This window comes from Dromaius novaehollandiae, chromosome 2 (genome assembly GCF_036370855.1).
Source record: "Dromaius novaehollandiae isolate bDroNov1 chromosome 2, bDroNov1.hap1, whole genome shotgun sequence".
Lineage (NCBI taxonomy): Eukaryota > Metazoa > Chordata > Aves > Casuariiformes > Dromaiidae > Dromaius > Dromaius novaehollandiae.
In genome coordinates, this window is record NC_088099.1 from 48307350 (window position 1) to 48332695 (window position 25346).

Consider the following 25346-nt stretch of genomic DNA (forward strand, 5'->3'; position numbering starts at 1 on the left):
GCTGTGTAGCATAAAATCATTTTTCTCGTGACAACGCTAGAGAGAACTTGTCAGATATGCTAGTATTTTATGAGGTTGGGGGGGTGATTTTTTTAAACCACTTAACACATATACAAACCCCCTATGGTGCTTTACGGAAACAAACTCTCTGCCACATGAGGTTCATGATATGAGTTATTTTTATCAAAAAGACAATGGAGATCAGACTTAGAGAAGGGGCTGGAGTAGGAAAGACATGGTTTGCATAGCAAAATAACTGAATAGTAATTTGAAGCATAACCAGCATTGCATTAATACAGTCATAAAATGTAAATTCTGCTAAGTTTGGTTGCCTGTTCAGAATCCAAAAGGCTAAACAGAAGCTCAGATAAACTCAAGGCCAGTCTTCAAAACATAACAGTGACATTCTATCTTCCTTACAGCTTCTAGTGTCCCACAGCATCTCTCATTGTGGCTTTTCAAAGCTGAGATAGTTGAGATAAGAGAGTGAGCTGAGAGTTGAGGTAACAGCCCCTCCCCATGCACTCCAGCAGACCTCAGTCGAAGCCATATGGTTATTCAGGAACTCTGACAGCAAGATCCTCCACTTCTGTGACTTTCGTTATTAGGAAGGACTACTGTGTCATCTTCACCTGGCTTACCCTTAGATATAGTATGTTAGCTTGCTAAAGAAAAAGGGCAAGCTACATGGATAAGGTACTAAAACCCTAAATACATAGTCTTCTGTAGTACCCATAACTTGAGCATGAAGAAAAGCAGCATCTCACTGGGAGAGCATGGTATGATACGGTACATCTATAGATAGGCTTGTGGTACTCTGCTTCCAGGAAGAGAGAAAAACACTGATCTGAATTATTTAAATTTTCCGGCCACCAAGAGAGAAATGCTGTGCTATCAAATGATGAGCATTCTTAGAGGATTAGTTGGGCTTCAGAAAATGTGGCTTATGCCACTGATTCCATATGTATCTTGTTCAGCCTTCTGTGGTTCCACTTTAAGTGTTTCAAAACACTTCTGACACTGGTTTTAATTCATCTTAGATTCACCAGTATTTGCTTGCTAAATTCATGATCCAGAATGAAAAGTATGCAAAGCAGCCAACCCCATGGGACTTTCAAATGGGTCTACACACAGAAGCTAATACTACCAATACCAATACTACCAAATACCAATCAAACTTGAAGACAACATTGTGATGATTTAGGAACAATTTCTCTACTGTACTATGAAATTGTTACTATTAAAACTGCTGCATTTTTAATTCTTTAAAATGACTGGATATCCAACATGGTTGACAAAGAGCTATATTAGGTCCCTCCCAGACTAAGAAAAGACACTATGTATATCTTACTAGCACAAACAGAAGGAAACAGGCCTTTGTGGTTGAGGTGATCCAGTTTAACTGATGAGGTGTTTTAATTCAATCACGAGCGTAATTTTGAAGCCAGTCTCCTGATCATCCACTCTTACTATGCTTTAGTCCATATTATGGTGCACATGGACCTACATTCTTCTCGCATGAAATAAAACTGGAAGATGCACTCCAGGAGCACATCTAATGCACACCAGCCACAAATGGTCATTCCATGTCTGGGACCAGACTGGGCGAACTAGAGCTAGACCTAAGTAGAAAAGACCCAGAAATGTATAGAGCATGAATGTCGGGTCCTCCGCACAAACTGTTTTGCTCTACAGATTCACTCCAATTGGCCTGCACCATTTTCTAATACAGATAAAACCTGAAGGAACAACAAAGTCTGCAAAAGCAAGTTAAACTGGAAAGATTCCTAATTTCAGAGATAATTTCTGAGCTACAGAGGGAGGGTCCTCAGTCAGCCCAGCTCAGTGTACAGACATTTGTGTATACAGAAGCATGGAAAACAAAAATAGGAAAATGAAATCTCTTTTTTTCTCCTGTGATACGCTAAGGAGCAATTGTGCTTCACGATTCTGCCTGCCAAGTCCATAAGCTATGTCACATTAGACCCAAATCACTGCTCTGACTTCCTGTGGCTGCTCGTCCCATTCACACTGGCATCAGGACCAGGGCTAAAAGATAAGGCTGGCTTCTGCATATTGAGCGATGTGTTAAGAAGTTGCTCTTGGAGAAAAGAGAGATGCCAAATACTGAAGAGACAAGATCAGCCCTCGGAAAGAAAAGGCCTCAAGCTGAACTGATTAGAAGAATACCTGGGCCTTGTTTCCTGATGCTAGTGTGGGAGAGAATATTCCCACTGCATTAAACATCAGGGGGATTTCTGCTTTCCTGAGTAGAAAAGGGAATCTGATTTGCTTTCACCATGGTTTGTAGTTCGTACTGAATACTCAGCAGAACACCACACTTGGAGTGGCGTGAACCCATAAAAGAGGCCTCACACTGACAGTGACAGATTTTTACATATAGTAATAAATCTTTAAGGGACGTTCTGAGAATTGGAAATAAAATCACCATGAAAAGAGAGTTTATTTTGTTTCAGAAAGAGGGAGACCCATCACATGTTGTTATCCAACATTTCCCCTCATAATTTTCTCTTTAAAAAATCTTTACATGTGGAACATCTCCTGGAAACAACAAGGAGGAAGAAAAAACAAAACAAAACAAAATCCCCAAAATGTGCACAGTTCTGTAGGCTGCAGTCAGAGACATCACAAACATGTAAATGGAGGGAGCTACATACACCTTTTAAATGCACGCAGTCCTACCCTGCAGATGCATCATATTCCCTTCTTTTTATTTCAGTCCGTTTCACAGTACCCTCCTTACTGCACACCACAGGAACAGGAATCCTTACACGGTCTTTGCTGAATCATAGTTTTTTTGTTTGTTTATAATGTATATAAAGCCCTGTACAGCATGCCAAAACAGAGAAATGGAATTAACTGAAGTGCCATGAACAACAGTAAGAAACCCCAGAAGCTTTCACTTGTTCCTGTGGCCAAGGCTAATGAAAACTATAGGTTTTTGTACACAGTAGATGTACAGAATCTGCTGTTATAGTCAATTATACTGTCAAACTAGACCAAAGCGCACAAGCATACACTACAAATAGAAAATCCTACGCATGTAGAAGGATTGTCTGAATACCTTCATAGGCCTTCTTTGTCATTATTTTTACTACCTGTAATGAAACTGTTATATAATGTCAGGGTAAGAAACAATTTCTACATAAGTAACAAATAAGGTAAGAAAAACAAGTCTGTGAATGTTATTTTCTCAGAAAATTTTGAGAACATGTAACTGATATCACTACAGAATATGCAATAAGATGAATATCTATTTCATGTGTTTCTGGACCAAAATATCTCCTCTTCACCTGAGTATTTATGTTATCACACACAACAGGATGCCAAAGGAAATACTGTTTCAGATTCTTGCCAGCAGAAATTTGAAATCCAGGTAAGCAGTAGCTGGAAAATTTAACAGCATCAGCATTTGCTTTCAGTTCACAATAACCTTATATCAGTCCTAAACATGCAAACACTTAAATCAAAATACTTCATTGTCCTGTGAAGAGTAACCTTGCTGACTTGGATGGGACTTTTCACAGTAATAAACAGACACAGGTGCTTCTAACTTGCAAAATCAAGGGACACATGACGAATTCATATAACTTATAACGAACATATAAACTTAAATGATATAGCCAAAAAATTAGTACAAGAATAAATGGCAGCTTAGTAACAAATTCAGTGTCACCACCCGGTCATTTGGAATACAACCCCTGACAAAAAAATCCAAAACCTTTTTGGGGGAAAGCAGGGGTCAAATGGCATCTTTTGTCAATATTCATGGATTAAAATAACTTGATATTTTTACACAAAAATATCTTAGTATTTTCAAAAATAATTTTATTTGAAATTCAGATGGAAATACACTAATTTCCTGCTAAGCTGTATGTTTCTCAGAGGAGTAGGAAAGTAAACTGAAACTGAAAATTAATGTTTTGTGAACACTAAATACTACTTCTCACTTAAAGTCTTAGTGTCATAATTTAAGCACTGATTTCACTGAAAATTTACTTTTTTTTTTTTTTTTAAATTAATAAAACCTTGCCAATATTCCAGTTGGAAAATGATGAGAAATGGCATTGGAAGGTGACTTTAAAATGGGTGTGTTCCTGTCAAAATTTCTAAGCTTTCCACCAGCCTGACAAGGAATATCATAAGAGCTGTGCAAAAAAAGAAGCTAACATTTAAGTGTTCAGTTCTGCAAGGCAACATGGTCTGTTTATGATGTCCTCCGGCAGGCCAGCTTAAACCACCTCCAGGTATGTTCTCCCATACAACCCCAGCCGATTCCCATCCTCACTTCACTTCACTTCTGAATTTCATGAGAGCAAGTGTGTGCACAGCCACAGGCTGAACCAGAACCAGGTATTGATTCCATGGAATAACAGCCCAAAGGAAGAAAAAAGAAAAAAGAAAAAAAAAAAAAAAAAAGCATCTTCTTCCCTGCAGTTATTACTCAACTGGGTCACTTCCCCAAACAGTACCCACCACAGCGGTGCCAAGCAACATCACAAGGAGGAGATGAGAGGAATGTCACTGAAGAGATGGAGATAGAAATACAGCCGCAGAGGACGTGCCATCGCTTGGTCGCTCCAACTCATTGCTCTGTAAACACCAGCATTTAAGGGTGACAATCCCCTGATGAAACCACCTCCAGAAGAGTGGACTAACCACAAATCCCATGGTCACAGGAAAACGAAGCCCACTGATTAACCTCAATTTGAGAAAGCCACTTAACTAAACAGGATGCTTCCTTTTTGCAGTCAATGGGATGTCACTGCATACACACCAGCTCATGTACACTGAGCTAAGAGCGTGCATAAACATTTGCAGGATAAGTATCAGATAACCACATTCTTCTTAAACAGATCTCTCTCTATACAGTCTGTAGGAAGATTCAGACCAATTATGTATTTCATGACTAATTATTCTAATTAAACTCCTGACTGGTAACACATTAGTGATTCAGACAGAAAACATAATATTCAAACTTCACATTCTCCTCCTCCACACTCCAGTGAAGCCTTTAACGTGTCTTATGCTTTATTTATCTCAACCCAAAGCCAAAAATTTACTTGGCGGAAAGCTCAGTGTATTGTATCAGCTTCCTCCAAGCTCTTACTAGGAAGCCACCCAGTACTGGGAGATGCTGATGCAGTCTAATGTCATCCTCACCTCTTCCACAGTTCAGTTTATGAAACACGTCTATATTGGCATACATACACAACGTCTCCAAGCACAACTGCAAGTAGTTGCAAACTTATCTCAAGCTGCCTCTTCACAGCTCCTCACTGGATTTCGGCTACTGCATCAGGTAGGTTTTCGCTGGTAGTTCACATCGTGGCGCATTTCCAGTGACCTGCTGACTCACTGCCACTGGCCCAGCTGCTCCCAGTGCCATCTGCATGGGGCCCACTGCTAGAGGAACAGAAGTCCCTGTATTTAGGGCTGAGACACTTTTGTGGCGATGAAAACCAAGCTGGCGCAGGAAATGACTGCCTTGTATCACTTCACACAGGTGAGTAAAGCATCAATTTTTATCAGTATTTGTACAGGGCATTCCAAAAACACCCAGGAAGTCTTCATTAAAATGACATTCTGGCTTGAAGACAAGTGCTCGGGGTAGCAATTTCCAGACCTGAGACTAGCTGTGCAGACAGGGTTTCTTTTGCCTGTGTGTGATGCCATTCTTTAGTTTCATGGCCAACCCCCGCTCCGCCATATCTCATCCCCACAGGTCCACTGCCCACATGGGGCACAGGCCAAACCATACCCACAAATGATCTATTGAGTGCAACTGAAGAGCTGTTTCATTCTTTTTTGCCCTTTTACCCTGGAGAGATCAATACACATCATTTACTACAGTGCTTGTGAACATTTTGCTGATGTTAATGTTTTTGTCAAATACTGAACCAGTATGGCACAATTGGCTACTTTTACATGCCTGTATTTTCTTTTGAAACTTTCAAATCTCTTCTGCTGACCTAATGAACTTCTTTTATATAAGAAATAAAACATATGATAAATCAAAAAGAGCCCAGGCTCATTTCTTTGGGTGATGTTCTTAAGATGGCTAGCCTTATGAGACCAAGAGAAGACCATGAACTGCAGCTAAACGTGATGGGGAATTGGAAGTACTTCAAAGCCTGAAGAGCTCAGCACCGTATCGTTCAAATCAATTCCTCACCAAGTACTCAAACAAAAAAGAAAAAGAAGCATTTAAATTACCCTACAAGATGCTGGCCCAGAGTTCCAATTGCTTCTAAAATAAGATCCAGGTGCTCTTAAAAGTCTAAAGCAACCTTTTAATTTCAAATTGCTCTTCACTGCACGTACCATGAATGCTGATCTTTAAAAACAGGGTCTAAATGAAAACACTCCATATTGCAGAATGATTGTTTAAAAAGCTATAACAAGACAGCCTTGGATAAGTCAAATTAGAAGTTTAATTTTTTCTGAGAAATATATTTAAAAAAATTATATGCGTTTTCCTCAAGAGGTTTCGGCTCTTTTCTCCCCTTTCCAAGCAAAAATTTTCACTGCAGGGTAAGCTAGTACTTCACCTCAGCTATATCAGAATTACTACTACTCAAAGTCTTGTTATAATGATTTATATTGTATATAAAACAGAAAAGATATCTCCAGCCCCTATGAGCTTACCATTTAATTAGTTTATAAACAAACACACAACAGTATTGTAAACAATCGGGAAAAAAATAGTCCTTCTGCTCTAGAGATTAAGTCCAAGTTTGCAAACATACATTATTAGATATAGATTAGATGTAGATTAAAACCACAATTTGCCAGATTGGACACAATGCCCCTCTAGAGGTTTAAAAACCACCTTCAGCAGCAACGGTGAAGAATATGCCATCACACCTACACTTACTGGAATCTGTCACACGAATAACACTCTGCAGACACACCATGAACAATCACTTATTTAGAGAGATTTTGAAACTGCTGCAAAAAGGCAGGAGGATCCAATACAAACTAATGATGGTGTAAACCTTAGTGAGCTATGATCCCACCTGAATTTTGTGCCAAAACCTGAGGTCTGTCAGGTTATTCCACTGAGAAGGAAAACTAAGGTTAGGGTCAGATAGCTTTGAGGTAGCTATTTTAAAACATTCATAAAGAAGTCAAACGACTAAAGTATTTCCCTCCTCACAGCCATTAATGCCCTTCAACCAACTCATAAACCAAAAAGCCTATGGCTTCTCTTTGGACCACCTACCAGCGCTATCCAGCTGTATGAAAATTTCCATGCCTACCTCTCTATTTCGTTTTGTATCTACATAAGTAGTGTCTCTTTCACCTTGTCTTCCTTTCCTCCCCCATTCACACATACACACTATCCCCAAATATAGCCAGCTCGAGCCCCTCCAGGCAGATCGTTCAGCACTTGCAGTAGCTCTGTATCTGGGGAGTTTTTGATTCGGGGAGAAGGAGGTTTCTCAGAGCTGCCACAAGAGAATGCTGGTTACAAAGTAAAGTTTAGCTTTGTACTTCTTCAGCCAGTGACCAAAATCCTTAGCTATAAGGAAATCAGCAATCACACCATTAAAATGCTCAAGCAACTGCTTTTCACCAGCCTTCCTTTATATTTCACGTAGGAACAGCAACTGCTTGCATAAAACTGACTTTTGAATGGTATTCATTGTGTGCAACTTGGTTAGCACTTCACCAACCAGTGTTCTGCATACGTGTTATAGGATTATCTCCTTTATAGGTAAGGTGTGTTATAGGATTACTCCCTTTATAGATGAGGCATGGAAAAGCTGAAACAAAAGGCAAAGACAGGCAGATGGTCAGTAAATTATGTATTCTCACCACAAAAATCTCCAGGGGTAGCCAAATTATACAGCAGTTCACAAGAGACATCAAAATAAAAGTGTGTGCTCTTTAAATAGACTGACCTCCAGCTGAAATCAGCAGAAAAGGCAGAGCAATACACAGAGGGGAGGAAAAAAAAAATAATTAGCCCCTATCAACTGTGTTCCAGTTAAACAGATAAGAGCACCCGGCTGCTTTAAAGGAGGATATACAGATAGAAAGAGTGGCATACTATGACAATGTAAACTCTGAGCTCTGTCACCGTGTCAGAATCTTATTTAAAAATATTTCCAACTAACACAATTAGAGTGTATTAAAAATTTAACTTCCTTGGTTTCAAAGTTTATTAAAGATGCATGTATTCCTGGGCGTTCTTAGCATTATATTTGTGTTATTTCTGGAAGGTAAACTGCTGACACCCAGCATAGCAGAGAATACACAGTTCTCCTAGGTTACAAAGGAAAACTTCAGGCTTTTGATTGGTTCCTTAAAGTGAAATAACAATTCCTTTCATTCTTGAAGTCCAAAAACTATGTAAAATGGAAAGGTTCCCATAATAAAAGAAAAACACAAGGACAAATATTGACTAGTTGAAAGTATTCAACATTAGTTGCGCTAAGTGTGTTGTTCTCCGTTCAACTTGTGACTTGCAATCACCTCTTTACCACAGAAACCAGGGAACCTGAAAGGCAGGACATGGTCACTTTAAATCATTACAGCTTTGGATAAATTCTGAAAGGCAAAGTCTATAGAACAAATTTTGAGAAAAGCAAGGAACCCCTGCAGGCCATGTATCTTCAGTGCGAATAATGCAATTTGATGTCAAGGAGCAAATACAGAGTGCCAACCAAATTGGGGGAAAAATCCCCCGAAGGTAAAAAAAAACAGCATCACACACAAGTTGAACACAGGGGGACCCCTCTTTGTGTGGGGACACCCCCCTCCCCCCCCCCAAAAAAAACACTTGTGAGGAATTCTGAGTTGCCTGGGAAATCTGCGTTTCCATTAAGTCTCAGTCTCTGCTACCGTGTTAGCTATGATCCAGAGTTTCCAGTATTATCAGAGAATCTCAACACACTCCTAGTGTAAAACTTAAGTTACAACAAACAAGCAAATAAAAGCTGGCTGTAATAATCCAAAAGTGGCCTCATCCCAGAGGTATTGGGCTAAACATGGGATAACATCAAGTGACTTCCAACAACCTAAGGAAGAAAGAAGGGACACTCCTGACAAAGTGCATTGATTGCCTTTTTTTTTTCCTAATAAATAAATAAAAATAATGCAAAGATGGCAAAGGAACCACTTTGTGATTTATAATTAAAGAACCAAGGAAGAAAACTAGCAAGTGCAGGGCCTTGAACAAAACTAAATATGGAGTGGACTATAAACAGACTACTGAAACTCTGGAGGATAAATGTAGCAACTTCAAATGGAGAAACAAAGTCATAGGAATTTATAATATATTTTCCTGTGCAGAGTAGGAAGGATACACACAGAATACATACGGCAGCTGGCATGCAAAAGTTAACTGAGAGAAGTACAAATATGATTTTAAAACTGCAAATGGTACTGTCAGTAAAAACAAAAAACCCCACACAATTCATGCAACCATGTATAATACAAATGGCAGAGAGAAGTGATGTTATTGAAAACAGTCCAGTTAGAATGGCAGTGAAATATGTAAGTTCGTCATCTTACACATGCAACAAGGCTACAACAGACTAATCAGTCCTCAAACAGCATTCAGGTTAAATACAGCAGGGTTCACTGATTGCATCATGTTTCCCTACAGAAGCATAGAGCAGCGATAAAATGTACTTTCTTCTACACCAGTAGCCAGTCCTACAAGTGATCTTGCCGGTGCGATAGTAAAATAATGAATTTTTCCAAAAATTTGAAAAGCTAAAGCCTTAACATTCATATTTTCCGTTTGATTAGGTGGATCATGACAAATTGAGATTATCGCACCAGATAGTTCTCTGCTTCAAAAACGCATCTTCTTCTAGGGCGTGCAGGAGTGGAATAATAACTGAGCATCTCACAAAACAATAAGCTTTACCTCAGATAGTTGCACTTCGTATTTCATGATTAATTTAAATCCAAGTTACACAGAAACAGGCTGAACTATGTCTACACTATGTCTTAGAAATTACTGATCAGGAACTACAACAATGATTCCAGTCTCAACGACATACATGCCCTTCCAGTGGGGACCAAGAATTGTCATATCACACATTTTACCATCCTGAAATGCGGCATTTTGAACAAAAGGCAGGTAAATCTGTCAAGTCAGATCACCTGAGCAACCCGTACCCAAACGGTACGGATTTTGCACAGGGCCTGAAATTTCGTAGTGTGTAGCACTAGAGATGGGGCTGGTAAAATTAGTCTGCCTTGATGCCAGCAGCAGTGGTATGATGGTAGCACCCACTCTAAGCCCTCTCCTAGGAACATGGGAATTTTTCAGCCTCACTGGGCTGAATGACTCCTCTGCGGTACTCTGTTACTACTGCACACGTGCCACCTTCTGGGATCTCCCTTTGGAGATTGCACAGGGCAGCAGAAGAAAACACAAGCAGAAATGGCAGTTCTAGGCATTTTACTGAAAACTGGTCTCAGCTTCCAAATGGAGAATGCAGAACACCTAAAGCAACACTGCAACAAAGGCACAAGAACACCACTTCAGTCAATGAGGAGGTCTGCAAGCTTTGAGCTCATGGTCAAAGAGCCCCTTTTTCTTAGCAAGTAAGATTCAAGGAAAAAAAAAAAAAAAAAAAAGAGAGACAGAAACTACCTTTCATCAAGCAGTCACTGCCTTTTTTTTTTCCTCTCTTCTTTTTTTTAAGTGGAAATCATGGTGGGAGAGGGTAATTTATCTAGAAAGACACTCTAGCTTTGTATTCTGCTTCCTGTGTACTCTGAGCACCTGCCAGTATCACGTACAAGATGGATACCACAAGGATGTAAGAAAGCCCAATTCGGAGCTATGCAGACTCCTGATACAGCGGGGCTCTGCTTCGACAAATTATGGCAGAACAGAGTCTAGTGAAGAAAAAGAAGATTTGAGGCCTGACACAAATTTAGATTCTGTACATTTGTTTTATTATTAACAGAACAGTTCCAACTGAGTTGCTTTTACTTTTCCTGGCATAAACTTAAACTCCACCAATTCATATCAATGTCATAGTATCTTGTTATGCACTGGTTTTAAACCAAACCAGCTTAATGAATTTGGCATCTCTGGTCAATCAATATTTGCACAGAAGACTTTCCAAAGAACATCCAAAGTCAGCTTGTTTTCCTAAATTGGTTATTCTCAGTCTTTCATAACTGCACTTCCCATGCTAGAACCTCAGGGAAACAATTCACACTAGGCCCTAACAACCCTCCCGGTAAAAGCTGAAGGGGTTCAGGACGCTGGCAATCTGCCAGCCCCTGTTCCGAGGCTATAGGTTAAGAATTAATGTGCTGAATCAATCAAGCGAATTATCTATGTACAATCCAGCTCCAAAGAGTCCCGCTTACTGTAGGTTTATCACAATCTGTTAGACCACTAAAGTCAAGTCAGGCTTAAAAATCTATCCTGGAGATGTGCGAAGTTTGTGTATCTATAATAAATAGCTCATGAGAGGCAGACACATCACTGAGCTAATCTGAAATGTGCATATGTCTGCCCATGATAAAAGACTTCCACTCTTCGTCCAAATTTAAAATATTACAATGATGGACAGATAAACTGCATGAGAAAGTGTGCAAAAGCATCAAAAAATGTATTTTTATGAGTGTTGGGCTATGCTGATAGCAGTACGATAACTGCTCCCATGCAGAATTGTAGCATTTTCCTCTCAGTTGATGCCAAAGGACAGCCAAAGCAGTCAGACACGCTTAACAGTGGTAGCACATTCCCTTTGCACTCCACAGATTGGGACTGAATTTCTGCTGAAGTTCTCCTCAAGGCTGTTCAGCCACATGAACTAGTGTAATTCTGTGCTACGTCTTCACAAGGAATCAAAACAGTTTTTCTTTTTTTAAAGCAGCAGCATTTCTCTAGTTATTTCTCATGTTTTTATTATCAGCTCTTTGCTTCCTTCACTTTGCTGAAGGCCACTGAAAAAGCTCTTCCAAGGACTTTATCCTTCACTGCAGCCAATTCTTTTATCTTGGCCTGCAAGGGAATCGCACCTGAAGATCTACCACAACCTGGGTGTTCTTGGGGCAAGTCGCTTTGTTTCTGCCCCACAGGGACACTCAGACAAGGATACCTCTCCCTCACTTCAGCTGTTATCCGATTAGGCCTTCATTCCGCCCAAAGGCTGCTCTTACTTGCTTATGTACAGAAAAGCACACGTCCTTCTTTCGCCAATCAGGGATTACTATTACAGATCTTTAAAGAAAGTTATGCTCGTTTCTTCTTGCAGCAGCAGAAAATCATTCCCAACTAGCTGCAAAAAAGAGAATCTTTGCAAGCCCTCTGACCTATTCCTAACCCTATATATTATAGTCTGGATAAAACAAAGAGTACCAATAATAAATACCATACACCAATATTCAGTCTTACAGGTGTAACAGACAACTTCATACCTATTCTGTAGACACAAACTGTGACAGATCAACAAGCCAGTTATCCAGTCTTGACAAAACAGTGGGCACTGCAAAGCCTCTCTTTTCCTGTTACCTTCCTTTGGTAATTCTGAAAATATTATGATTTTTTTTTTAACCTCACAAATTAAAACTACAAGGATTGACCTAACTTAAAAAGCAAATATTAGAAAACTCTTGTTTTACTAGTATGATTGAGAACAAACTTTAAAAATCACAGCTTCCATGGAAAGTTATTCTGAAAAAGAGTTAAGAAAGGTCTCTGAAGCATGAAGTGAGAACTACAAAATAAGCAGCATGGCTACAGGCAGTATTTGTAAGCATGTCTTAGCATCATTAGAAATACTGATGAAAATGCAATAGCAGCAAAGGAATACTCACAATTGAGGGAAAAATGTAATTCAAGTACCACGTTCCTCAGGCAAAAAAGCTGACTAGTAAGTCATATACTTTGTCAGCCATCATATTTTGACAAAATGTGATAAATGGAAAAATGGATGAGAACTCCTTCCAGTATTTTATTCATGTCTGCAATCATTTACAACGAAGGCAAAATTTTCAGGCAGCCTAAAACCAGTCAAGACTTTTTCTAGCAGCAACAATACACAAGTGTTTGCAAAGACACAGAGAAATCTGGTAACTGAGTACTTGAGCCAGCTCTCTCTTCACAGGCACAAATGGGAAGATAAAAAAGCGTTTCTTGCAAAAACACTCAATTGAAGATGGCAGCTGGAGTATCGTTATATAGAAATTGTTCACAAGAAGTGAACAACGTTCTTTAATCCTTTCCACAACCTGCGATCCAACGGACACTAAACCAGGATGCAAACAAGTGCTAGTCCCTCGGATTTTCATCTAACCTCATAGAGTATTAAACTGATTTTTAAGCAGCTGACTTTCCTAACTTGGAAGACTGATTATATGATCCCACAGGTCTCCTCATTAATTTCCATGGCTGCCCCAAGGGCAGATTTACCAGGCAGACAGCTCCTGGAAATTGGTCCCAAAAACAGGTCTTCCCAATCTGCAACAGGATGCTCTGGGCCGCAGAATCAGGGAGAGACCTTGCAGCTCATACCACCTCTATGCTCAAGTGCTCCTGACTTCCCAGAAATACTCTCGTTCATTTATTCAAACTACTAGAAAACTCTCTTCCTCTGCCATGACATGAACACAGGGCACGTGAAGGAAATTTAGCTGGACAAATATAGCCAGAACCCAGCCGCCTCCTCCTCCTCCTCCTGCTGCTGCTGTGGGAGGGGGATCCCACAGCTCTAGCAAAGCAGCAGCAGCCAGCTCAAACATCACCACACACAGTAAGAAAACAGATTTCTACAGTGCAGGTTTTCTCTTTCTCTCCTTTGTGCACACACTATGCCTCACAAACCGCACTATGGAGGCACTGATTGGTGCTTGAGCTAGTGGAATATTATGATATGTCATCCATATTGTCTTAAAGCAACAGCATTTGCCTTCAGTTCAGACAACCTGTCTGATTCAAATGCACTCAAATTTAAAGACCATTTGATTTGAAAAGACAGAGGGGAAAAAAAGCACTGTGGCTATATCTAAATGCTGAGAAAAGAAGGAAGCTCAAAAGAAAGCAGCAGTGATAGATGAAAGTAAAAAAAGAGTTATTATAAAACAGATTTAAAATAAAGAATCACTTATTACTACCTGGGGTGTACTTAAAAAGGACATAGGCCATTTTTTGTCTCTGAACTTAGCACACAAGAAGACGTTTTCCACTGTCAGCTTCCAATCATTTATTTGCCAACACAAAAGATTTAAGGCCTTTAGTTTTCAGACTTCTGGCTTTGCATAAGATATTGAGGAAGAGAGTTGCATTTCTTCTTAAAAAGTAGAATGGCATAAAATGCAGTTCTGTGTTTCGTGTTTATACATATACGTTCATAAAAGTGTACTCTGTGCATTAGAAGCTGAACAGAATATTATGAAAGATGTTCTGAAAGGCAGAGAGGAAAACTGCACAGTAGATTCCCACCTGCCTTGATTATATTGAAATGGACTTTCTATGAGCAGATGCTTTCTTTATTTAAAAAAAGAAAAAGGAAAAGAAAAACCTGTGTAAGGCAGGAAGAGTTTAAAAGGAAAAATGACAGCAAATCACCAGCTATCTTCTGAGGAAAAACAGATCTGGTAACAGAGGCCTACTCTCTTTAAATTGTTGTAGAGCAAGACCATATTCACCTGGAGGGCTGTTGCTGGGGTTTTTGTCTGGTTGGTGAGGAGTTGGGATTTTTTTTTGGGGGGGGGGGGGGGGTAGGGGGGAAGTTTAATGACAGGAGCTTTTCAAAAGACAGACCCTTGGAACAGAGGATACCTCCAAAATATTAAGGCTGGGAAAGTAAAATATCCAATTAGATGAATTCAGACTGAAAATGGACCAAGATAAAACATTCAATTAGCCTGCAGCCTGACCCTGCAGACTCCCAGTGGTGATTCAAAGAGACGAGCCGCCTTCGTCACGCTCACCATACAGAAAGACTTTAGGGAAACTTCTCATCATGAGAAAGCAGAAGCTAAAAACAAATCTTAGCAACAACACAGGTTACCAAGCAGTCTTAAGCAAGGAAGCATTCAATAGCATCAACATACACTTAAAGACAAGGGAGAAAGACAAATACAATAATGAATTACTAGAACACACTAGATTATAAAGCCAAATACATAGGCACATCGCTGCTGTTTAAATAAATCACAGCTTTTGGCTTCCAGATCATTTTGGAGTCAGAACAAGAGGGCTCTAATGGTGCCTGAGGAACTATTAAGGATCATCATCTAGGAATACTCCTCGGGAAAAGAATTCAGCAGTAGCGTTCCCACTTCTTCTTAGGTCCAAAGGTGAGTGAGCAACACTTGCACTAACAGATCACTGTCTCCAAGGTGAGCAGTACATGGACCTGTGCACAATATCAAGTCCTCTGATGACCTGAGATACCTGGGCAGTAGGGGCTGATCGGCTAGACTGCCAGCTTCAAGTCATGAACTGTAGGACTAAGGCCACACAATGGCTTAGTTAAAAGGAATTTCATTACCTTTCTTTTCTGATGACTGTCTTGATCATTTCCACCAGACCCAATTCTTCCCCATCGGCTTTCATCAACCAAGATTTGCATGGTTCCAAAGGTATTTCCAATAAATCTAATACTTCATTAAAGACATCGTCCTAAACTTGCCCAGAGAAAATGCAGATGGCATTTTCTAGCGTTAGCCCCATTCTATACCTAGGAGAGAACAAGCCTTGATCTGCAAATGAATCAAATTTCTTCACAATGAGAGCAGCTAATTTCAAAGTAGCTGTTGAGTGAAAGCAGTTTCCTGTCACCAAATTGTCCATAATCCAATACAAAACACCTCATCAGATCTCATCATCTAAATTCTCTGCCAGAGAAAAATCTTCATGAGGTAGTCTGCTCATCCTGCTATTATCTCATTCCTTACCAATTCATTTTGTACAGGATGTCTGTAGACTAAGTTGATAACTTAAGGGTGAAATCAGAGAAAAACAGTAACCAGAAGTTACTCCATCACTGACCAAGTTCCAAAACCCCCCCAACCCCCCCCAACCCCCCCAAACACCAAAAAAAAAACCCCACCCCAAAACACCCCCCCCAAAAAAAAAAAACCACCACCCCCCCCACAAAAAAAAACACTTTACAAAAAGCCAAACATCCAATAAAAGACCCTTTTATGAAATCCTGCAGGTATTTAAAAGAGATGATAATCCCTGAACCACTGCTTGAAAATTCTGAAGTATCTATGGAAAAAGTGATGCAATGCTAAAACCTTCGAAAACTGTTGCTATAACATGGTTTGAACAACCATTCGCATTAATCCATGCTCCTTGATGGCACAGATGCGCTTAATCTTTGAAAAATAGGTAGTTGCCTTTTCATACAGTCACAGATTAATTGAAAGACTAAAATCCCAAATGGCATAGAAAGAATGAATAGGTATTTTCAAGGTGCCTCTTCCATTCTTAAAATCTGAATCTAGGGCTGAACCTAGCAAGTGGCAGGTCCAAAAAAAGACTACTATTACTTGATTCAAAAACTACTTAAGCTTAAGAACTGTCTGTCCCAGGACATTGTGAAAGTTTATTTTTTAAATATAAAAAAGTTACGATCAAATTTATGGAAGGAAAAATATACCAACATTTGTTAATTACTACGACACAAACTCTTGTTTAAGAAGTCCCTGGGCTGGTAGAACAAACTGGAAAGACACCATTACATTTCCCTGATTGCATACACTTCTTTGCTGTCACCAACTAGCAGAAGCAAGACAGTGGTCAGACAGGCCTCGAGTATGATTCTGCATGGCTGCAGTTTTTAGTAGTTGTTTCTGATGATTAAAGTTTCAGTTCCATCCAAATGCTTCATCTATGATTGTGTTCATCTACATGAACTGAAAAGCATATAGTTAGTCATATATATTCTCCTTAATGCTTTTGAAGTTATTTTGGAACAGTTCATTAGAGTCATGGAACATGTCAACCCACAAACTCCCCAGTTTTATGGCTTACTGGATCTCTCCCTTCCCTCTCTGCTGTGAGCCGTAACAGCCACAGATGGATAAAATGAGAGAGACTTTTAGGTATCTATGGAAACAAGTAGAAGTCTACTTTAAGGTCTTCTCTTTAGAGCCTTCTCCCATGCTAGGAAGGGACAGGGAATTTCCCCCATCCTCCAATATGCAGTGGAGCAAAATAATGCAGCAGGTACAAACAAAAAAACCCAAACACAAACAGACGGGAAACCTGTTTTGACCAAAGAAAACCTTCTGCTTCAATTTTCTAATCAAATCAAGCTGATCTTTGAATCAAATGTCATACTGAACAGCAAGCCAATGCTTTTCATTTGAAAAGTGGAGGGGGTTTCCTACATGCTTTTGTTAAAACTCACTGAATTTCATTGAATTTATTACTTCAGTCAACATTTCAATGAATAAACCTATTTCAAAAAACATACCTATTCATCCAAGAAATTTAACCCACCTCTACTGACATGAATTTTAAGCAACTACATGTTATCTTTGGGTGCTGCACTATTTATTTGCTGTGTGCTTACTTCAAATTTAATAAAAGGAGGTTGAGGGGGGCGAGGGGAGGGGAGAGAAGACTCCAGCTGGCTGGACAAATACACAAGGTAGCAAACACTCCATTTGCTGTTGCAAAAAGTTGTAAGAATACAGCTAGGGGAAACATTTGCCACTCCCCCCCACCATTATTTCCAAAAGCGGCTAACTGTCTTCCAAAGTTGCTCTTCTGTTTTCATAGCTACAGACATCACATACCCTCTGGCTATATCAAGTTATAACCACACCTGATCTCATGCAAATCTTGTATGACCACACAGCCCAGCAACCTACCAAACTTCCAAAGTAATAGGTGCATTTGCTGTACACAGATAACCTGTAAATAGGGCCATGATATTTTCTTGGGAATAATGAATTAATGAGAATTTCAGTGCTAGCACATCTCGGCTCAAGGTTGCAGCATTGTACACAATACACATTTCTTACACAAGAATATTTGCACTGCAGGTAGGTAAAATAATCAGAGGGAATGAATTTATCATCATATACCTTTGCCTGTTTCCACCACCACATTCAGCCATCCACCATCCTGAAGCTTAGTCCAGTAATGAAACTCTTCGAACATGATCAAATCAATATTGAAAACCAGCAACTATGTGATTCTAATAAACAATTTAAAAAAATAAAACATCTACAGCCACTCTGCAACTGTACTTGCCTAAAACTAAAGCCAAGAGAGCCAAAATTCAGTCCCAGATCAGCAAATTGTCTTTTAGGACATAAAGACAGCACAATCTGGAATTCTGCTGTATCGCATCCTGTCATCTCAGGCTAGAAATGCACACTTCATGGGAGAGAAGCAGCAGGCTGCCGACTTTCCTGTGAGACACAATACATCATTTTAATTCTAGATTGGTTGAGATAGCACTTCTGAAGCAGCATTAATATACATATCCCACACACACATCTCTGGGTATGCATACATACACGTACATGTATTTAGGTAAATGCCTACTCAGACAGACAGGAAGAGAAAGACAGCAAGCACATCCTTGCCAGAACTGGGGGCAACACCGGGACCTTTTTGAGTACTTGCCCAAGTCCTGCATGTTTTCTTAACGGCTTCACAACTGCAGAGTAACGTGGCCATCATCAAAAGACCATTCTTTTCAAAATAAGACAGAAAAAGAACCACATTTACAACAAAAACAAACAAAAACTAACATACACAACTTCCAGTCTCTGGAAACTGCTTTTATGCTACCCTACAACAGCACAAATATTCTCATCCTATATTTACATAAGCACGCAGCATAATTTACACAAAAACACATATGCACATACAGTTCTGCAGAACTGAAAAAATCCTCTTCTTCCCCCAGAGACAGGATGTCACGTTTTAATCACAATGTTTGCTGGCAGAAATATGTACAGATTCCCCATTTGGAGGGATAGTCTGCATCTGCACAGTAAATCCACCACTTGCTAGTGTCTCCAACTGATTGCACATACAATGCAATTCTCTCAGCTTAGGCCCACCAACCTCAGCTGCTTCTGGCATATTAGGGGCTGTGCAATTGCTCTTCAATACCTCTCACACATCTCAACAGCACCTAATTGCAAAGCTATACAGACCACAACCTGTATTCCAGGCAGCTTCAACCCAGCTGCTCCCTGCTCAAAAATCATGGACACAACCGCAACATGTAGACAGTATGCATGTTTTAGTAACACTAGATATTTCTAGACTTGTTGCAATCTTTGTGGAGACATTCAACGCACAAAGGCTTTCAGGTATATAGAAATTCAAGACAAATGTACAGAGCCATCAAATCTATAGATGCAAAGCCCTGAAGTTGGGGGGCAGGGAAGGGAAAGAAAAGACTTAGCTGAAAAAACTTGAGATGATGTTACACTATACTTCCATACTGAAAGAAAAAGTCTTTATGATGTAAGTAGTGCTGCAGGACATGAAAATAACTGGAAAAAAATCTGGAGTTCCACTCCTCTGTGTTATCAATCAGTGATGTCTCTGTCAAATATAATCACTTGACCAATAGCTAGAATTTTTTTTAATTACTAGTCTGTCTGCAACCTCAGGTCTTGCTCGATCAATGATTGTCATCAGCAGAAGATTCTTCCAGCCAAATTATGTCTTCAGCTATACCTGAGTGACTCTGCTCAATTTAACTCAGCAATTGGAACTTAATTAAAAATTCTGTTGAGAATATGTGGGCCAGAATAGGAAATGGCTCATCATGTCAAAGCTGTATTAGCTCTGCAGCACTGATAGGAACATGAACTAATAAAAACTTTTTGTTCATACTAAAATGAATACCCTGGACTTTCATTAGACACTAGAAGCAACTGACGTGAGAGGAGAATTAGATCAGTGAGCCGATCTGTTTTGCAAGATTATTCTATTCAGACAATCACTTTCCAAATTAAAAACCACATCAAATAAAGGGCATCTCAGTTATGACTTAAAAATATATAATTTAAATCTACTTACCCTGCCCATAACAGGTCACATAAGAACTGTGAAATGTACTCAAAGTTATTCAGAGAACTGAAATGGCTCAAAAGTTTTGGGTCTGTTATAAACACAAAGATTTCTCTCATTTTGACCTTTAATCCACTGCTTGGTTAATTTCTACTATTTGAGTGACTTTACACAGAGGGAGAGTAGCTAAATGCTCCTTTCTACATGGCTAACTACAATTATCCTTTTTTTTGCTAACTAGTAAACTACATTAAATTTCACTATGTGAAGACACTGATTCTGTAGCGCTAGAACAATCATGAGATTTATTTGTATTTATAGAGTGGTTTCCTACCAGAGGCCCATCTAGTGGTTCCATGGCAGTTAGCTAAGGCAAGACTACTGCCAAAAAACTTGAATTCGATATGCTGGTGCTGATCCTCCACTGGAAAAAGTTTCAGAGATCCCCAAGTCAAAACCATTCATTTGGAATAAAACCCCCAAAGTCTGACAGACTTGACTGAAAATGCTAAATTAAATGATGCGGCAATTTACAATTTTGTTTTCTGCATATGCTTACAGTTAGTTTCTTCTGTAACTAACATAACCTTATTTTGAATGCTGAAGCTGTTAAAGAATGAGGGATGAATACTCACTCAAATTAAGAGAAGATTTGGATTCGACATATTCCTAATTTTTACATGCTTACTTTTCACAAAAACCTCACAGATGTGAGCTTGATTAGCACAGATACTAAAGTGTAACTTTTAGCTAAAATAACCACTAATATTTTATTTAAAATATAACATTCAGTTCTAACATTCCTCATTTACAGCTTGCATGTCTCTAGGACATCTTTCCATTCCTCAATCAAATGATCTCTAAGATTAACTAAGAAAATATGAGGTAGGATTATAATTAAACATACAATCCATCATACAAGCCAAACTGATTAGGTAAAGACATTAGTTTAAGTTACTAATGTCAATTGTGAATCCAACTGCAATATTCAAAATTTGCAAATCAAACTACCCTGTCACTGAATTCCTTGCCAACTAATAATATTTTTCTTCCACAGCATTTTTCTCCTTTAGATTGGAAAGCATTTTATAATGGTCACTATCATTATCTCTGCTATTACATAGCTTTTATGAAACAAGAGTGCCTAAAGGGAAGGGCTTTATATCGCTTTATTCTCTTATCATCCTCATTTCCAATCTAGACTCCAAAGAGGAGAAGTTCAAAATATCATTAAGGGTCTGGTTCCAAGTGTGTTAGAGTTAATGGAAAAACTCCCTCCAATCTTACAAGATGTCGCCACAGGCTTCAAACCACTTCTTCTCTTTATTGCACTTGCTATTTGAACTTTACCTGAGCTTCAGTATACAATCCCTAAAGCATCAGCAGAATGATTTATACTTTATTAGACACTCACCTCAAACCACTGGCCATGGGACTGCATTTTAAGGATGACGCAAGGATCTGGCTTTGAGAGAGCATCCCTGTCTGATATGCCTTTGCATGCAACTCGCAGCTCCACTTTAGTCAGGCATGGGCTGTTAAAAATTCCCAGGGTATTGGCTGCTGATTCATAGATGTTGCTCATTTTCTTCATTCCTTTTTCTGTAAGGAGAGAAAGGGCCCATTAAGAACAACGTACACACAATACAACCCTCCCTTCCATGTGGAAACCAATAGTGTTCTGCTAGCCAATGGGACCCATAACTGTGAACAAGATCCAGAGCAAAAGGGGAAAAAAACCCCACACACCAAAGGAATGTCTACAGAAGAAATACATTATCATCTTTCACATTTAGAAATAAGCCAACTTCAGGATGAAACTTTCCACAGTGCTCCACAACTCCAGGGGTGAACTGTGACTTCAATTCACAGGTCTGTTCCTGCTTTTATAGCCACATCTACCCCAGCCAAAGGGCAGACAATAATTCTGAACTTCTCCTGATAGTACCTTATTGCAGTAATGAGGTTTAATTAAATTGGTTCAGGAGTCCTACAATCTGCTTTTATTTCTCTGCACTCCACCTAAAAAGCACACTTCATCTTACCCAAACAGTTTGCATAAATCCAGGAGGAGAAGGCCCTTTTCACATCAAACTTAAATTCTAAAATATATTTCACTCCATTTCCACACTTGCTACAACACATTACCTCCCCCATCTCCAAGCAAGTAGTTGAGATTGATGGTCTAGGCAGGAGGGCAGGAGAGTTATGCTGGCAAATCTTGTCGTTACGCATTGTCTGCTCCTTTGGGTCAGGAATCACAGTTATTCACATGAACGCACACAGCTGCAGTAGTGCCAGCCCCTGGCCCTTACACTTCATTATAACCACCACCACCACAAATCTTGCAGCTCAAGCCTTTGCTCTCAACAGAAGAGCAACGAAGCACGTTTTTAAACAGCGCTCACCAAAATCGCTATATGATCATATTTGAAGCAGTAACGAATACTGGAACACTAATGTGCCCACTCATTCTGAGCATCATAATCTGACCCCTAAAAATCCATACCTTAATAAGAGGCATACTACGTTTATCCTCTCCTTCCCCTAAAAGGAAGGGTTGCAAAAAGTAATTTGACACTTTTTAGAGGGCAGATTTATGTTAACAGATTATTAACTGGTTTTCTGTGGCCTGTTTAAATCCTCCTCATTGTCTCTTGTAAAAACCATTAACCTCTGAGAATTGTGTGTTGTAAGAACTGTTTTGATAAAAGTTAACTTCTAGCAACTTGGAAATGAAATTGAAATAGGCCTTCCCTGACTTTGATGAGTTTAAAAAAAATTTTTGAAAATATAGTGTCCCTTTTAATTATAAAGGCAAAACTAGAAAGATATTTCTATATTGCAAGTAAGAAGAAGTGGCAAAACCATGTGGAACTCTCAGAAATACAGATAAGTTTTAGGAACGCAAGCTTGAACGATGAAGCAGATCTGCTGCCTTCCCTGCAGATGAGAGCACATTACCCATTTAAAACAATTCTTCAGATCCATGCTTTCCATGGTTTCTCCCCCCTCCTCCAATCTCTGCTGTGAGAGACCGCAGACTGTTGGGTTCTGTATGTTTCTAAATCAAATGGGTGTGGATAGACTCTAACAACTCCGTCTAGCTCACAATCTACAGGCATGTAGCCTGTAAAACAGGCTTCCTTGGAATGTGAGACACCACCATAGTATCTCACAGCCTAAAATCCTGACAGCCTCCTTCAGCCCTTCCATTACCTGTAAATTCTGCTACCTACATTATATTCCCTTGTATTTCCCACACACACACCCCCAAAGAAAATATGAAGCAAAATATGGAGAAGATATTGTAATTAGGTTGTGTTATAGAACCCAAAGAGCGCATTCAACTTCTACACAGGAATAAGCCAGCTTAAGTTAGTTAAAATGCTTGACATTAAAATGTTTTTTACGTGGTGGGGAACATCTTGCGCAGAATCATTCATTTCAGTGCAGCCAAGATCACGGCCTTTGGCTGACACCAAGGGCAGGCAGAGAGGAGCTGGTGTCCACCCAAACCTGAAGTGCTCCGACAAGATCACAACTTGAGAAGCAGTGCTTTGCAGCCAAGAGGGGCCTGACATCTGATGCAGCAACTAAGCACCACAATCAAATGTCCAGAAAAAGTGCTACCAAAAGCTACAACTCAGAACAATATTTAGGAGATTTGTATTCTTCTTTTTGTTGCCCTTCCCTCCCCCTCACCAAGGGAAATCATTAAGATGGTGGTAGCTTTGACAGAGTTGCTGAAGGCTACTATTTAGCTAAAAATTACTGAGAAAATTATATGTATTTTGCTAGCATTCATCAGAAGTCTGTTTTTTTCCCATCTATTTCTAATATATCCATGACATATGATGTTACCTAAATTTCCATCTACTCAGATTACAAAAGGAGCATCAGAAGCCAGTGGGACAGGGGGAAAGGGAGGAATTGTTGCCTAATTATTCATCATCCTATAATCCCATTTCCTTCAAAAAGCTGCTCAACAACCTCATCCCACACATTTATAAGACATTTTTACACATTGCCCTTTCCAAATTGAATTTCATTTGAAAATTGGGTTAATTCTGTCTCATGCACATCTTATATCATTAATGAAATGTCATCCTTTGTGCAGAAATGGATTGGTGATTTAATTAAACCGGATGATTTCAACACTAAAGAGAAGGGGGGAAAAGTAGCAGAATGAGAGGGAGAGATGCATTTTTCTTCCTCCCACAATAATTATATACTGAGGTTTTTTTGGAATGGCGGGTAAGTATAAAGTTATATTTCTTTTTATCACTACAGCACTTACTTTAGCTTTTACAAGTTCTAAATTTATCAACTGAAAAGATCAAGCCATTCTTTTGTCCCATTATATTCTTCTTTTAATATAATCACCAGTTTGGGCTGTTGTACTGATGTCATGTTACCAGGAAGCTAGGGATCTGAAAAACAGATTTTGAGCCTACCAGAAGTAAGTAGGCTTAAAAAAGTATTATTTTCACATAAACTTAGACAAAGACTGTGTAAGAAGGTTTTTGTCAATTATCCGGCTACACTACTGACGGAGGAATAGATTACAGTATTCATTTTTCCTTGCTACAAACTCTTCGCTTTTCACTTCATTAGTACCTCATTATTCTTTCAATGTCCACACAGTTTTTCTGTTCACTAATTACAAATTATATCTCTGAGGGAGAAGGGATGAAGCAGATATGAAAGTAAATGAACTAAATGATAGGTCACATACTACTCAACTTTCTAGTTCGCTGCTGCATGCGTTCTTTCATTTCTTCTTGCAAACAGGAAAATAGTGTCTTTATCTGTATAGGCTATCCACATTTTACTCCCACACAAACTCATTAGCTAGTGTTAGACTGCACAAAACAAGGAGGCAAGAATGGGCTTTATGTTTTCACTTTTCAATGGTGAAACAACAAGGAAAAAGGCAGTACCACTTGTTAAGAAAAGTTTTTCCTGTCTTAAAGTATACTGTGCTGAAATATTAAGCACATACCATGCTAACAAAAAAAAATTGTGAAAGACCTTGATAGCACCACATACCCTATGAAATAAGAAAAAGTGAGGATTTTGGAAGACAGGTCCAGTCTCTCAGAAATATTCCACATCTGGGAGATTCAGAGCTCATTTAGTACAAACTGTGTTCTTCTGACTTAATAAATAAATAAATAAATAAATAAATAAATAAATGAGAGAGAGAGAGAGAGAGAGAGAGAGAGATTTGGGGAAAAGCTGTTGCAGGTAGGGATAAAGCTGGGGATGAATATGTATCTAGGGAGGAATAACTGCATGCACTAGTACAGGCTAGGGACCAACCAGGTGAGAAGCA

The 25346-nt window shown here is 39.2% G+C and overlaps 1 protein-coding gene across 1 annotated transcript in view; it reads right to left on the minus strand.

The window, feature by feature from the left end:
* CPNE4 (copine 4) overlaps window positions 1-25346 on the minus strand; it is a 233602-nt gene that overhangs the window by 163936 nt on the left and 44320 nt on the right. The window contains exon 2 of the mRNA XM_064506403.1: window positions 21423-21610. Within this exon, the coding sequence (XP_064362473.1) occupies window positions 21423-21602 (180 nt within the window). The 5' untranslated portion in view covers window positions 21603-21610. The remainder of the gene's footprint in view (window positions 1-21422; window positions 21611-25346) is intronic.